This window comes from Eschrichtius robustus, chromosome 17 (genome assembly GCF_028021215.1).
Source record: "Eschrichtius robustus isolate mEscRob2 chromosome 17, mEscRob2.pri, whole genome shotgun sequence".
NCBI lineage: Eukaryota > Metazoa > Chordata > Mammalia > Artiodactyla > Eschrichtiidae > Eschrichtius > Eschrichtius robustus.
Window position 1 is genome coordinate 30,788,687 of NC_090840.1, and position 15,950 is coordinate 30,804,636.

The 15,950-nt window shown below is 34.7% G+C and overlaps 1 protein-coding gene across 1 annotated transcript in view; it reads left to right on the top strand.

Moving 5' to 3' along the window:
- CNBD1 (cyclic nucleotide binding domain containing 1) overlaps window positions 1-15,950 on the top strand; it is a 403,237-nt gene that overhangs the window by 297,525 nt on the left and 89,762 nt on the right. The window contains 1 exon segment of the mRNA XM_068525485.1: window positions 7,338-7,531. Within this exon segment, the coding sequence (XP_068381586.1) occupies window positions 7,338-7,531 (194 nt within the window).

A 15,950-nucleotide genomic window follows, 5' to 3' on the forward strand; every position in this document is an offset into this window, starting at 1 on the left:
TTCAGACCTAGAGACACATACAGACTGAAAGTGAGGGGATGGAAAAAGATATTCCATGCAAATGGAAATAACAAGAAAGCTGGAGTAGCAATTCTCATATCAGACAAAATAGACTTTAAAATAAAGACTATCACAAGAGACAAAGAAGGACACTATATAATGATCAAGGGATCAATCCAAGAGGAAGCTATAACAATTGTAAATATTTATGCACCCAACATAGGAGCACCTCAATACATAAGGCAAATACTAACAGCCATAAAAGGGGAAATCGACAGCAACACAATCATAGTAGGGGACTTTAACACCCCACTTTCACCAATGGACAGATCATCCAAAATGAAAATAAATAAAGAAACACAAGCTTTAAATGATACATTAAACAGGATGGACTTAATTGATATTTATAGGACATTCTACCCAAAAACAACAGAATACACATTTTTCTCAAGTGCTCATGGAACATTCTCCAGGATAGATCATATCTTGGGTTATAAATCAAGCCTTGGTAAATTTAAGAAAATTGAAATCGTATCAAGTATCTTTTCCGACCACAACGCTATGAGACTAGATATCAATTACAGGAAAACATCTGTAAAAAATACAAACACATGGAGGCTACACAATACACTGCTTCATAACGAAGTGATCACTGAAGAAATCAAAGGGGAAATCAAAAAATACCTAGAAACAAATGACAATGGAGATACGATGACCCAAAACCTATGGGATGCAGCAAAAGCAGTGCTAAGAGGGAAGTTTATAGCAATACAAGCCTACCTCAAGAAACAGGAAACATCTCGAATAAACAACCTAACCTTGCACCTGAAGCAATTAGAGAAAGAAGAACAAAAAAACCCCAAAGCCAGCAGAAGGAAAGAAATTATAAAGATCAGGTCAGAAATAAATGAAAAAGAAATGAAGGAAACAATAGCAAAAATCAATGAAACTAAAAGCTGGTTCTTTGAGAAGATAAACAAAATTGATAAACCATTAGCCAGACTCATCAAGAGAAAAAGGGAGAAGACTCAGATCAATAGAATTAGAAATGAAAAAGGAGAAGTAACCACTGACACTGCAGAAATACAAAAGATCATGAGAGATTACTACAAGCAACTCTATGCCAATAAAATGGACAACCTGGAAGAAATGGACAGATTCTTAGAAATGCACAAACTGCCGAGACTGAACCAGGAAGAAATAGAAAATATGAACAGACCAATCACAAGCACTGAAATTGAAACTGTGATTAAAAACCTTCCAACAAACAAAAGCCCAGGACCAGATGGCTTCACAGGTGAATTCTATCAAACATTTAGAGACGAGCTAACACCTATCCTTCTCAAACTCTTCCAAAATATTACAGAGGGAGGAACACTCCCAAACTCATTCTACGAGGCCACCATCACCCGATACCAAAACCAGACAAAGATGTCACAAAGAAAGAAAACTACAGGCCAATATCACTGATGAACATAGATGCAAAAGTCCTCAACAAAATACTAGCAAACAGAATCCAACAGCACATTAAAAGGATCATACACCATGATCAAGTGGGGTTTATCCCAGGAATGCAAGGATTCTTCAATATACGCAAATCAATCAATGTGATACACCATATTAACAAATTGAAGGAGAAAAACCATATGATCATCTCAATAGATGCAGAGAAAGCTTTCGACAAAATTCAACGCCCATTTATGATAAAAGCCCTGCAGAAAGTAGGCATAGAGGGAACTTTCCTCAACATAATAAAGGCCATATATGACAAACCCACAGCCAACATTGTCCTCAATGGTGAAAAACTGAAACCATTTCCACTAAGATCAGGAACAAGACAAGGTTGCCCACTCTCACCACTATTATTCAACATAGTTTTGGAAGTGTTAGCCACAGCAATCAGAGAAGACAAAGAAATAAAAGGAATCCAAATCGGAAAAGAAGAAGTAAAGCTGTCACTATTTGCAGATGACATGATACTATACATAGAGAATCCTAAAGATTCTACCAGAAAACTCCTAGAGCTAATCAATGAATTTGGTAAAGTAGCAGGATACAAAATAAATGCACAGAAATCTCTTGCATTTCTATACACTAATGACGAAAAATCTGAAAGTGAAATTAAGAAAACACTCCCATTTACCATTGCAACAAAAAGAATAAAATATCTAGGAATAAACCTGCCTAAGGAGACAAAAGACCTGTATGCAGAAAATTATAAGACACTGATGAAAGAAATTAAAGATGATACAAATAGATGGAGAGATATACCATGTTCCTGGATTGGAAGAATCAACATTGTGAAAATGACTCTACTACCCAAAGCAATCTACAGATTCAATGCAATCCCTATCAAACTACCACTGGCATTTTTCACAGAACTAGAACCAAAAATTTCACAATTTGTATGGAAACACAAAAGACCCCGAATAGCCAAAGCAATCTTGAGAACGAAAAATGGAGCTGGGGGAATCAGGCTCCCTGACTTCTGACTATATTACAAAGCTTCAGTAATCAAGACAGTTTGGTACTGGCACAAAAACAGAAATATAGATCAATGGAACAGGATAGAAAGCCCAGAGATAAACCCACGCACATATGGTCACCTTATCTTGATAAAGGAGGCAAGCATATACAGTGGAGAAAAGACAGCCTCTTCAATAAGTGGTGCTGGGAAAATTGGACAGGTACATGTAAAAGTATGAAATTAGAACACTCCCTGACACCATGCACAAAAATAAACTCAAAATGGATTAAAGACCTAAGTGTAAGGGCAGACACTATCAAACTCTTAGAGGAAAACATAGGCAGAACACTCTATGACATACATCACAGCAAGATTCTTTTTGACCCAGCTCCCAGAGAAATGGAAATAAGAACACAAATAAACAAATGGGACCTAATGAAACTTAAAAGCTTTTGCACAGCAAAGGAAACCATAAATAAGACCAAAAGACAACCATCAGAATGGGAGAAAATATTTGCAAATGAAGCAACTGACAAAGGATTAATCTCCAAGATTTACAAGCAGCTCATGCAGCTCAATAACAAAAAAACCAACAACCCAATCCAAAAATGGGCAGAAGACCTAAATAGACATTTCTCCAAAGAAGATATACAGATGGCCTACAGACACATGAAAGAATGCTCAACATCATTAATCATTAGAGAAATGCAAATCAAAACTACAATGAGATATCATCTCACACCGGTCAGAATGGCCATCATCAAAAAATCTAGAAACAATAAATGCTGGAGAGGGTGTGGAGGAAAGGGAACACTCTTGCACTGTTGGTGGGAATGTAAATTGATACAGCCACTATGGAGAACAGTATGGAGGTTCCTTAAAAAACTACAAATAGAACTACCATACGACCCAGCAATCCCAGTACTGGGCATATTCCCTGAGAAAACCATAGGTCAAAAAGAGCCATGTACCAAAATGTTCATTGCAGCTCTATTTACAATAGCCAGGATATGGAAGCAACCTAAATGTCCATCGACAGATGAATGGATAAAGAAGATGTGGCACATATATACAATGGAATATTACTCAGCCATAAAAAGAAATGAAATGGAGGTATTTGTAGTGAGGTGGATGGAGTTAGAGTCTGTCATACAGAGTGAAGTAAGTCAGAAAGAGAAAAACAAATACAGTATGCTAACACATATATACGGAATCTAAGGAAAAAAAAAAAAAAAAAAAAAGGCCATGAAGAACCTAGTGTCAAGACGGGAATAAAGACACAGACCTACTAGAGAATGGACTTGAGGATATGGGGAGGGGGTGGGGTGAGATGTGACAGGGTAAGAGAGTGTCATGGATATATATACACTACCAAATGTAAAATAGATAACTAGTGGGAAGCAGCCGCATAGCACAGGGAGATCAGCTCGGTGCTTTGTGACCACCTAGAGGGGTGGGATGGGGAGGGTGGGCGGGAGGGAGATGCAAGAGGGAAGAGAAATGGGAACATATTGTATATGTATAACTGATTCACTTTGTTATAAAGCAGAAGCTAACACACCATTGTAAGGCAATTATACTTCAATAAAGATGTTAAAAAAAAAAAAAAGGAGAAATGTTATCTAATATTAATAAAATTTTTTCTTTTAAAATACAGCCCCCTTTGCCATTTCAAATATAGGCATCTTCTTTTATATAAATGGAGTTAGCAGCTTCCAGAATAGCTTTATTTGACTGTTTTTAAAAGTAACTTGAATATTCATGAGATATTTTCTGACCAAAAATATTTTCTATGGATCTCAAATCCCCTATATTACTTACATTCCTTAACGGCCTCCTTAATATTATAGATATTTTTATAATGTAAATGAGAAAATTAATGCATTGTAAGCAGAAATTTAGTCAAATTCACTGTCACTGGGCCAAGGCTGAAGGAAGATTTTCTCTAGAGGAACTGAATAGTTATATTCCTCAGTAAGGTGAACATATTTTATGGATAGAGTTAAGTGAAATTCCGACAATATCCACACAGAAATTGTGTTCAGCTGTGAGTAATAGAGAACTAGAGGACACTAGTTTATAAAAATTTTCAGGTTTGTTTATGTTACATAATGAGAGGTCACATGGTCTCAGGTGAGGCCTCTGAAATTCTCCTTGCATTTTCCTTAGTGGTAAGATGCTTGCTTCAGCTCCAATATCCTATCATTGTTCTTGGTAGCAGGGAAGAAGGGATGGTGTGCGTATGTGGAAAGCAAAGATACTCTCAATGTTTTATCAATCAGAATGATGTCACGTGGCCACACAAGTAAGAGTTTCTGGGAGATGCAATTTTTAAACTGGCACATACAACACCCCATAAAATTGTGGTTTTGTTACTAAAGGAAAAGGAGAGAATTCATATTGGGTAGGCAACTAGCAACCCTTGCAATAAAATTATTTCCCACAGTGGACTTCTTTCCATAGCTCTTATTCTATACTAAGAAGTGTCAGTTACTCTATTTAAAAAAACAATATAAATGTACGTATTAGAATACACCCTTTCCCCAACTTGTTTTCTCCTCTATGTAATTTCTCAAGACCATTACTAGTCCTACTAACTATTATTATCTTTTCCCTACACAGTGTACTTATTACAATGTAGTTCTCATACAGCTCACACAATAGCTATTAAAAAGCAATGTTTCTGGTACATGACTCTTTTTGAATTATGGTTTTCTCAGGGTATATGCCCAGTAGTGGGATTGCTGGGTCATATGGTAGTTATATTTTTAGTTTTTTAAGGAACTTCTATACTGTTTTCCATAGTGGATGTATCAATTTACATTCCTACTAACAGTGCAAGAGGGTTCCCTTTTCTCCACACCCTCTCCAGCATTTATTGTTTGTCGATTTTTTGATGATGGCCATTCTGACTGGTGTGAGGTGATACCTCATTGTAGTTTTGATTTGCATTTCTCTAATGATTAGTGATGTTGAGCATCCTTTCATGTTTTTGTTGGCAATCTGTATATCTTCTTTGGAATACCAAGATATTCATTGTAGCACTATTTACAATAGCCAGGACATGGGAGCAACCTAAGTGTCCATCGACAGATGAATGGATAAAGAAGATGTGGCACATGTATACAATGGAATATTGCTCAGCCATAAAAAGAAACGAAATTGAGTTATTTGTAGTGAGGTGGATGGACCTAGAGTCTGTCATGCAGAGCGAAGTAAGTCAGAAAGAGAAAAACAAATACAGTATGCTAACACATATATATGGAATCTAAAAAAAAAAAAAAAGGTTCTGAAGAACCTTGGGGCAGGACAGGAATAAAGATGCAGACATAGAGAATGGACTTGAGGACACAGGGAGGGGGAAGGGTAAGCTGAAACGAAGTGAGAGAGTGGCATGGACATATATAAACTACCAAATGTAAAATAGATAGTGGGAAGCAGCTGCATAGCATAGGGAGATCAGCTCGGTGCTTTGTGACCACCTAGAGGGCTGGCATAGGGAGGGTGGGAAGGAAACACAAAAGGGAGGTAATATGGGGATATATGTATACGTATAGCTGATTCACTTTGTTATTCAGCAGCAACTAACACAACAATGTAAAGCAATTATACTCCAATAAAGATGTTAAAAAAATAAAATAAAATATATTATTTTCTCAAAAAATAAAAATAAAATTAAATAAAAATTTTTTTAAAAAAGTGATGTTTACACAGTGCCCTTGCCACACACATTAGAAGTTTAATAAGAAGTGATATTGTGCTACCCAGGAAGAATCTATTTTAAGCCCTGGCATCCAAATAAACACAACCCTTGCTTTAGAGAAGACAAAAAAAAAAAAAAAAAAAAATCAATCTATAGTCACGATGTATAGATGGTAACCAAAAGAAACCCACTAGTAAGGACTCAGTTTAGAAAAAAGCAGAGAAGGCAAGAAGTTGGCATGTCATAGGGCATAAAAAGAAACACAACTGTCCATTAAAATCAATTTGTAATGTTTCTATTTACAGCAAGTTAATAAGCAAATTGCAAGAAAAGATCTTCTCACAGCACTTGAACAATTTGCTCTGATCCTTTGAAGAAATGTAAAGGACTGAGAAATGGAGAAACACCATCCAGTTCCCACGATCTTCTCCAAAATGACAGGCTTCAGAAGAACAAAAACTGATTTATGTTTCATTCAAAATGCTCACAAGTGAATAAATCTGTCAGACCTACAGTCACATATTTGAACTTTATGTAATGGGATTAGATGACAGATTGTGGAGAGTAACAATATGAAGTAGGAGATATACTGAAAACCACCCTTTTTCCTACTAATGAACAATTTCCCTTTTCATACTATATTCTTTACTCAGTTCTATGAGTGATCATCATTCTGTCCAGAACAAAGATAAATGAAGATTAATAGTAGGTATATATTGTTACTTATATAAAATAGGAAGAAAGGCACTTTTTTGTGGGGTGGGGGGCATTTTAAAAAGTTCAAGGACTTTTCTGGCCGTTTTTCTCATTATGTCTTAAATCTATTAATCTTGATATGGCACCATGGTTCTTTCCTAGAATTTATCAGTTACATAAGAGGATTTATTACTATAAATAACTGTCAGAAAATAGTATTCTAAATGTGTAGACATGTCTTTGTTATATTTGTTATTTGACTAAATTATTTGTGATGCCTTTGTTATATTTGTTATTTGACTAAATTATTTGTGATGCCTAAGTGCCACATTAAAGTCACTGTTATTGATTAAACTAAAAGAAATCTGCTAAAAGCGAAGCAATTTTAATCTGTATTGTAGTCATACTTATATCAAAGAGTCTGGGAAATAAAGTCTACAGTATATCTTGTTTGGTTTTGTTTTCTTTCAGTGATAGGAAATGATGGATTTTATGTGATACTGAAAGGCCTAGCTCGACCACGAACACAGATATATAAAAATCTGATTGAAGAAAATGAGTCTACAACCTCTTTCATACCTCAGAGTTTCCACAGCTTTGTTTTCAGTGAAGACTTCAGAAACTCTATACTGGCTGGGATACACATACCTTCAATGGACCCAATGGTAAGAAATGAATATTTGCTTTTTCAATAAGCAACAATGTATCATTATTGTAAAATTTTATCACTTCCAGATATTTAAATCTAAATATATCCCTCAGTGTATCCTGAAATATTCAAGATAATACAGCTTTTAAAGATAAAAATTATACTCAACACAACTTGGAATGTGTTTAAAACAATTTAATAAGGAATGCCTTCCAAAACATATTGCCCACTGGCTGGTGTTTTGTGGTATGTTTGACTACTGAGACAAGGCCAATGTAGTTGGATGACTGAATGAAGAAGGAGGGTTATTTTGAGATAAGGGAAAGGAAACATGTGATTTGAGAAAGGGAACACAAAGGACAGATCATGAAGGGCCTTTTAAATCAAGTTAAGAATGTATGCTTATGCTGTTTATCTCAAGGGCAATGCTAAGGTAATCAAGGTGTTGATTCTGTTACAATCAGAAAGTCTCGCTTGAAGAAAATCCTTTGCCTATATGTGTTTCAAGACTATCAGCTGGTAAAAAAAAATAAAGTTTAATATCTTTCTGAATGTCTAGATACCCCACATGAGGGTCAGGTCTGGTTCAACTAGAATTGTGGCTAAAAAATCCAATTTTGGATTTAGGGTGGTCAAGACGTTCAGAGGAGAAAAGAGCCAAAGAGACCAATTAAAACCAAATTATTTAGCAGCATGGATTGAAGTCAGGGAAACTTAGAATATTCTCAGATTCAAGAAGAATGAGTATGGATAAAACCAATAAAAACAAACAAGGATAAAAAATGAGTCAAGAACATAAAAGTATATTGTTGATCACACATGAATAGGTAATGTTTCTAATCTATCTCGATAAGGATGGTAAAGAATACACTCACCACTCAGTGGCCACATACCATGTACCCAATACTTTTTCAATCTTCTTTAGAAAAAAATACCACCTCTGGCAGAGCAGCTATAATTAGGGTTATTTCTTTGTTGACTTTGTAGTAATCCACTCCAATCTTCTAGGATCTAGTTGTTTGCTTTTAAGGACAAAACTCATGAATTAAATGAGAATAAGATGGGACTACCACCTCTGAATCCTGAATTAGGTTTATGAGGGCAGCACTGAGTCATTCTACCTGTGATGTAGTATTATTTTTGCTCCAGCTTTACTGATGTATAATTTACAAGTAAAATTTGTATATATTTAAGGTATACATCTTGATATTTTGATATATGTATACATTGTGAAATGATCACCACAATCAAACTAATTAACATATCCCTCATATCACATAGTTAGATTTTTGTATGTTTGTGGTGAGAACACTTAATATGTATTCTCCTAGCAAAGTTCAAGTATACAACGCAGTGTTGTTGACTATAGTCACCATGCTACATATTAGATCTCTAAGACTTACTCATCTTGCATAGTGGAAACTTTGTACCCTTTGACCAATATCTCTCCATTTTCCCTACACTTGACCCCTTGTCGCCAACATTCTACTCTCTTCTTCAATGAGTTTGACTATTTTAGATTACACATATAAGTGAGATCATACAATAACTGTCTTTGTATGTTAGGCTTATTTCACTTAGCATAATGTCCTCCAGGTTCATTTGTGTTGTCACAAATGGCAAGATTTCCTTCTCTTTCAGACTGAATAATATCCCATTGTTTGTATGTATATCATATCTTCTATCTCCATTTATCCATGGATAAACACATAGGTTGTTTCCATATCTTGGCTATCGTGAATAATGATACAATAAATATGGAAATGAGGATATCTCTTCAATATCTGTTCTCATTTCTTTAGATGACTACACAGAAGTGGTATTGCTGGATCATATGGTAGTTCTGTTTTTAATTATTTTTTTGGGGGTAGCTCCATACTGTTTTTATAATGGATGTACCAATTTACCTGTCCACCAACAGTGTACGAGGATCACCTTTCCACCACATCTTCTCCAACATTTATCTTTTCTTTTTGATAATAACCATTATAACTGGTGTAAGGTGATATTTCATTGTGGCTTTGATTTTCATTTCCTTGATGATTAGTGATGTTGAGCACCTTTTCATGCACCTGTTGGTCAATTTTATGTCTTCCTTTGAGAAATGTCTATTTAGGTCCTTTCCCCATTTTTAAAATTGGGTTATTTGTTTCTTTGCTATTGAATTGTGTGAGTTCCTTATATATTTTGGATATTATCCCCTTATCTGACATATGGCTTGAAAACATTTTCTCCCATTATATAGGTTGCCTTTTCATTTTGTTTATTATTTATTTTGCTGTAAGTAAGCTTTTAAGTTTAATATAGTTCTGCTTGTTGATTATTACATTTGTTGTTTGTACTTTTGGTATTATATCCAAAAAATCATTGCCAAAACCAATGTCAAGAAGCTTCTTCCCTACATATTCTTCTAGGAGTTTTACGATAGCAATCTTATATTTAAGCCTTTAACCCATTTCAAGTTAATTTTTGTACTGTGGTGTAAGATAAGACTTCAATTTCTGCATGTGTTTATCTGGTTTTCCAAGCACTATTTATTGAAGAGACTTTTTTTCCCTATTGAGTTTTCTTGGCACCTTTGTCAAATATATGTTGACTGTATGTGATGGCATTTATTTCTGAGCTCTCTTTTCTGTTCCATCAGTATGTCTATTTTTATGCTAATACTATACTGTTTTGATTACTATATCTTTGTAGTATAGTTTGAAATCAGGACCTGTGATGCCTCTACCTTTGTTCTTTATTCTCAGGTTTGCTTTGTCTATACAGGGTCTTTTGTGGTTCCATACACATTTTAGGATTGCTTTATTTCTGTGAAAATGCCATTGGAGTTTTGATAGGGATTACATTGGGTTTGGATTATATGGCTTTGGATAGTACAGACATGTTAATAATATTAATTGTTCCAATCCATGAACATGGGATATCTTTCCATTTGTTTGTATCTTCTTCAATTTCTTTCATAAAAGTCTTGCAGTTTTCATGATACAGGTATTTCAATTACTTGGTTGAATATTTAATATTTATATTTTATATTTTTGATGCTATTGTGAATGGGATAGTTTATTTCTTTTGCAGAAGTTTTGTTGGTATACAGAAATGCCACTAATTTCTGTATGTTGATTTTATATCCTGAAACTTTATTTAATTCACTGATTATTTCCAACAGCTTTTTGGATTTTCTGCATATAAGATCACATCACCTGCAAATAATAAAAATTTTACTGTGTCCTTTCTGATTTGTCTTGACTATATCTAACTAGGACTTCCAGTACAATATTGAAAAATAGTGGTGAGAGTTGCACCCTTGTCTTTTTGCTGATCTTAGAAGAAAAGCTTTCGATCTCTCACTGTTGAGTAGGATGATAGCTATGTCTTTGTGTTATATGGCCTTTCTTATGTTGAGGCATGTTCTTTCTATACCCAATTTGTTGAAGGTTTTATCAAGAAAGCCTGTTATATTTTGTCAGATTTTTTTTTCTGTATATACTGTAATGATTATATGATTTTTATTCTTTCATTCTGTGAATGTGGTGTATTGCATTTATTGATTGCATATGTTGAACCATCCTTGCATCCCAGGGATAAATTCCACATGGTCAATGTATATAATTCTTTTAATATGTTGTTGAATTTGAGTTGGTAGCATGTACATTTTAACTATATTAATTTTTTCCTATCTATGAACACAGAAGGTCTCCATTTGTCTGTGTTTTCTTTAATTTCTTCATTACTGTTTTATAATTTTCAGAATATATGTCTTTCATCTCTCTGGTTAAGTTTATTCCTAAGTATTTTATTATTTTTGTTGTTCTTGTAAATGGGATTGTTTTCTCAATTTCCTTTTTGTGTAGTTTGTTCTTGTGTATAGAAAAACCACTGATTTTTCATGTTGATTTTGTATTCTGCAACTTTACTGGATTTATTTATTATTTCTAACATTTTCTTTGTGGAGTTTTTGGGGTTTTTTACATATAAGATCATGTCACGTGGAAACAGGTAATTTTACTTCTTCCTTCTGATTTGGGTGTCTTTTCTTTCTTTCTTTCCTTCTTCTGCTTCTCCTTCTTTTCCTCCTTCTTTTTGTACAATTACTCTGTCTAGCATTTCAGTACTATTTTGAAGAGAAGTGGAAAGAGTGGGCATCCTTGCCTTGTACTGGATCTTAGAGGAAAATCTTTTAGGCTTTACCACATCAATTATGACATTTACTGTGGGCTTTTAAAAATTGTATTCCAACACTCTATTTTTATTTGTGGATAGTTATTAAACTGGTACTTTTGTGAGGGATGAGGGCTGGGTTGTAACTTCTTCCATCTTGCTGATGTGTGTGATATTGTTTTGGTTTACTATCATGGCTAAGGTGGAAGAGGGTAGGGAGAGAGCAAAGACCACTTGATCTTCCTTTCTGATAGTTTTTACCGCAAAGGCCTAGAAACCAGTGTGGGGCCTCCATCAAGTATCCATTCAAATTACATGTTTAAAATCCATGGAAATTGCCATGAGGTGGGTCTATGAACCCAGTGGAGCTACTGTGAAGCAGACATGGGACAAACTCAATTTTTTTAATGCATTCATATATTTTCTCACTGAAAAGTGGCAATTATGATACTTTATGTCCTAGGTTTTAAAGTCTCTATCCCAAGTTTCAGGGTTCAGTAGAATATTTGCTGTGGTTGTAAGTGCAAAGTTATTTGGTGCTATGGTATCCTTATAATTACTGAGTCCAATCCTCAACTTTTCTGACTTCCAACTATAGGAAATTTTCTTTATATGCTGCCATGGAGCTCTTGGATTACATCACTTTAAGCTGATGACTGATTTTCCTTAAACTTTCATTGTTTCTCCCCATTGTATTGATATTGTTATTGTATAACAATATTGTGTATTGTTATTCTTTTTTATAGTTGTTAATACTTATTCCCCAACACCTGCCTCAAAGGTCTGAGATACTGTAGCTTCCTGAGCATTCTCTTCTGACAATACCCCATGCCTGTTCAACACCATTAAAAGTTTTATCACTGCCACAGCATGCCAGGAACTATCAGTGCTACAGTGATGTATTTTTATTGCAAGCTGGATGATAAGTAGTTCACAGCTCTAAATCATTCTTTTCCTTAGTTCTGATAGAATATTTTGAAAAAATAATAGAAATAAAAGCAGACAGGTTTTGGTAGAAATTAAAGGTTGCTTTATTCAGAGTTCCAGCAACCTGGTGGAAGGTAGTTCCGTGTCCCAGACCAACTCCGAAGAGTCTGCTCAGCCATGACTGTTTTTAAAGAATCTCAGTGACTCATCAAGGCAGGAGGTTGTGTTCTGCATCATTTTCCATTTATGCAGACTGGCTGACTCCTCATGATCTTTCTTCAGATCTTATCTTGCCCTCGTGGTGTGCCGGCAGGATGGTGAAGCAGGCTTCTGGGAGTAGAGAGCTAGTCATTCTTTAACTACTTAATTCTACATTCTTACTTCTTTCAATCTAGGAAAAGAATCAACAGGTTAGCAAGGCATCCTGTGCATTCGGTGGAGCATTGGTCAGGAGTTAGGTTAAATTACCTAGTGATCTCATTCCTATAATTAAGTTTTTTTATGAAGTCAGAAGGCAAAAATGTAGGCAGACAGGAAATGGGGAAAAGAGATTCTTTCAATCCTCACTTTGAGCTTTGGGGAAAGGGGAAAAAGAGGAAGGGAGATGACTGCAGGACGCTGGCAACCCTCACTAAACAGACTTCTCTCAATCTTTTCCGTCAATTGCCTGACCTCAGTTTATAGTCTCTTGAGATGGAAAATGAGCTAAAGTTCGCAAAACCAATTTTATAATCTTTAAATCTCTATGCAAGCAAGCCCTGGAAATTTTAATTTCTAAAACTCTGAAGCAACAGGAAAAGTCACTTTTACAGTAGGAAAACTACACAGAGCACTCTGTTACATAAATATCTATATATCAATCTATCTAATCTTTATATATATACATATATGTATATATATTCTATTTTATATCATTTTAATTTATATAAATGTAAGTTTAACATCTTGGAGTAACTGGAAAAATTGCACTTAATATTCTATGTGTTATGGGTATAACACATCCCATGTAATGTATGGATCCTATGATATAGCTTATATGTGTAATATGTCTATATGTATATAATAGCATGTTGTTTGTATACATATAGAATACACGTAACACATAGAATGTAATAGATTATATATATTATTTGTTTCCATGCGAAATCTTACATATAACTTTATTTATTTATTTTTGAAACCCCCAATTTGGGAAAAATTGTGATATTGAAATATACCTCTTTAAACTTGGGTTTTGCCACACAAAAAATCAGTTTCAACAAGCTAGCTTTAAAAAGAAATTTTTTTCTTTTTATTGTGTGTGTGTGTGTGTGTGTGTGTGTGTGTGTGATGCTACAGAATCAGTTAAATTGACTAGTTTTATAAAATACTTACTATGTAAGAATTTTTGTGTGTGTGTGTTAAGTGCTGTGGTGGGTATACAATATAATCTTGAAATGACTAGAGGTATCAATTTTGAAATTGTCTACATAGAAATGTGATATTAAATCCATAAAAATATAAATAAAGTCTGAGAAAAACAGTATTAAAAAGAAAGCTAAACTCAAGGAGCAAATCTTGAGTAAATTCCACATTTGAGAAAAAGGGAAGTAGCCACCAAAGAGCAAAGAAGCGGAACTAGAATAGCGACAGTAAGAAGAAAATTTCCCCAAAGGTGAGGTGGTTAAATAGATACTGATATATTGAGGCCCTTCCTTTTGCAATGAGAACTTTGCATGAAGCCCTATTTTTGCCTGGTTGTATCTTGTGAACCATTGTGAGTATGTATTATATGACTTGATAACATCCTAGACTGGAGAAAATATGTTTCCTTTGAGCAATATAATATAAAGTTAAAACCTTTAACCTGAGAATATTTTGTGTTTTACTTTATCAAGTTAGCTCGTTAACTCTAAAAATAAAACATGATTGACTTAACTAATTGCTCGTTATCCTTTAGCAGATTGGATCCTTTGTTGCCTTGATGTTTCTTACAAAATTAATATTTCACAATAATAAAAATAATAAAACATAAAATATGTATTCTTTCCCATCCTCCTGCTCTTGTAAATATTGAGACAATTATATGCTATTCATGTCTCTTACAGATTCGGCCCTTTGTTTTTGAATTTTGGTAAGCACATCTCCAAACAGGCATAAAAAATCAACACACACACACACACACACACACTCTATTATTTGACAACATTTTGATGGAGGCAGGGCATCACTGAAATAAAACGTAAGAAATGTTCCTTGTCCTTAACAGGGGAACAGAACTAACTCTTGTTACAAAAACGGGGAAGACAGTCCAGAATTAGATGGTTAGGTGGGAGCTGGTCCTGACAAGGTGAACTATGACATTTGGAGAAGAGCAAGTTCATTGTGGGTTAGAGCGGCCATGGAGTTAAGAGAAGGCACTGTCCCCTTATTTTATAGAATTCTATAGACTATAGCATATACTGAAGAAGTAGTGAGCTATGTTTGTGCCCTGTCCACACTGTGTGACCATGATAGCCCCATTTTTAAGAGCACAAGTGATGGAGTCAGAGCATACACTTTACAGCTATAGAAACATGAGCAATTTACTAAGACTCTAGGCTGCAGGTCCCTTATATGTAAAAACTGAGCTAGTAGCAGTACCCACCTCATTCATCATTGTTGGTATTAAATGAGATAGATTATATAAAACACAGAACAATTCCTAGCATATTGTGAGAGGTCAATTTTTACCTACTGTTCTTATTGTTAATGATTTTTTTTTTTTTTTTTCATTCCATCCCTTCTACCAATTTTTACTTTCAGGCTCTTATTATTTTTGGTCAATACACTATAATCACCTCCTATCCTTGTATATAATCTACAGACTTCCTCAGTTCATCATCCACATTGTCACTACAGTGACTTTTGTAAAAGTCAAATGTGATTATGTAGTTCCCTTGCATAAAATGCTTTACTTATTTCTAGTTCCTTACAAGATAAAATTTAAATTTCTCTGCATTGTTTTCAGGGCCCTCCATGAATGAGTTCATCTCTCCAGTGCATGCTTTTTGTTAGCCAGGCAAGACTACATATAGTTCACTGCAGGTTTATGTTGTCTCCATGTCTCTACACATCTTGTTTTCTGCACCTGAAGTGACAAGCTCCTTTGGGGTTTCTTGGAAGTCTCTCATGCATTCTCAAGAAACTAATTAAGCTTCATTTCCTCTGACTAAAGTCTCTCAATCTCCCCTGTGCCCTCATATATTTCGTATATGCCCTTAGGTTATGCTGTTGATTTTTGTCATGTGACTTACTTTTTTGTTTGTTTGTTTTTAGTTTCTATTTTCATTTGACTATAAACTCACTGAAGTTTATTCTTCTTTATC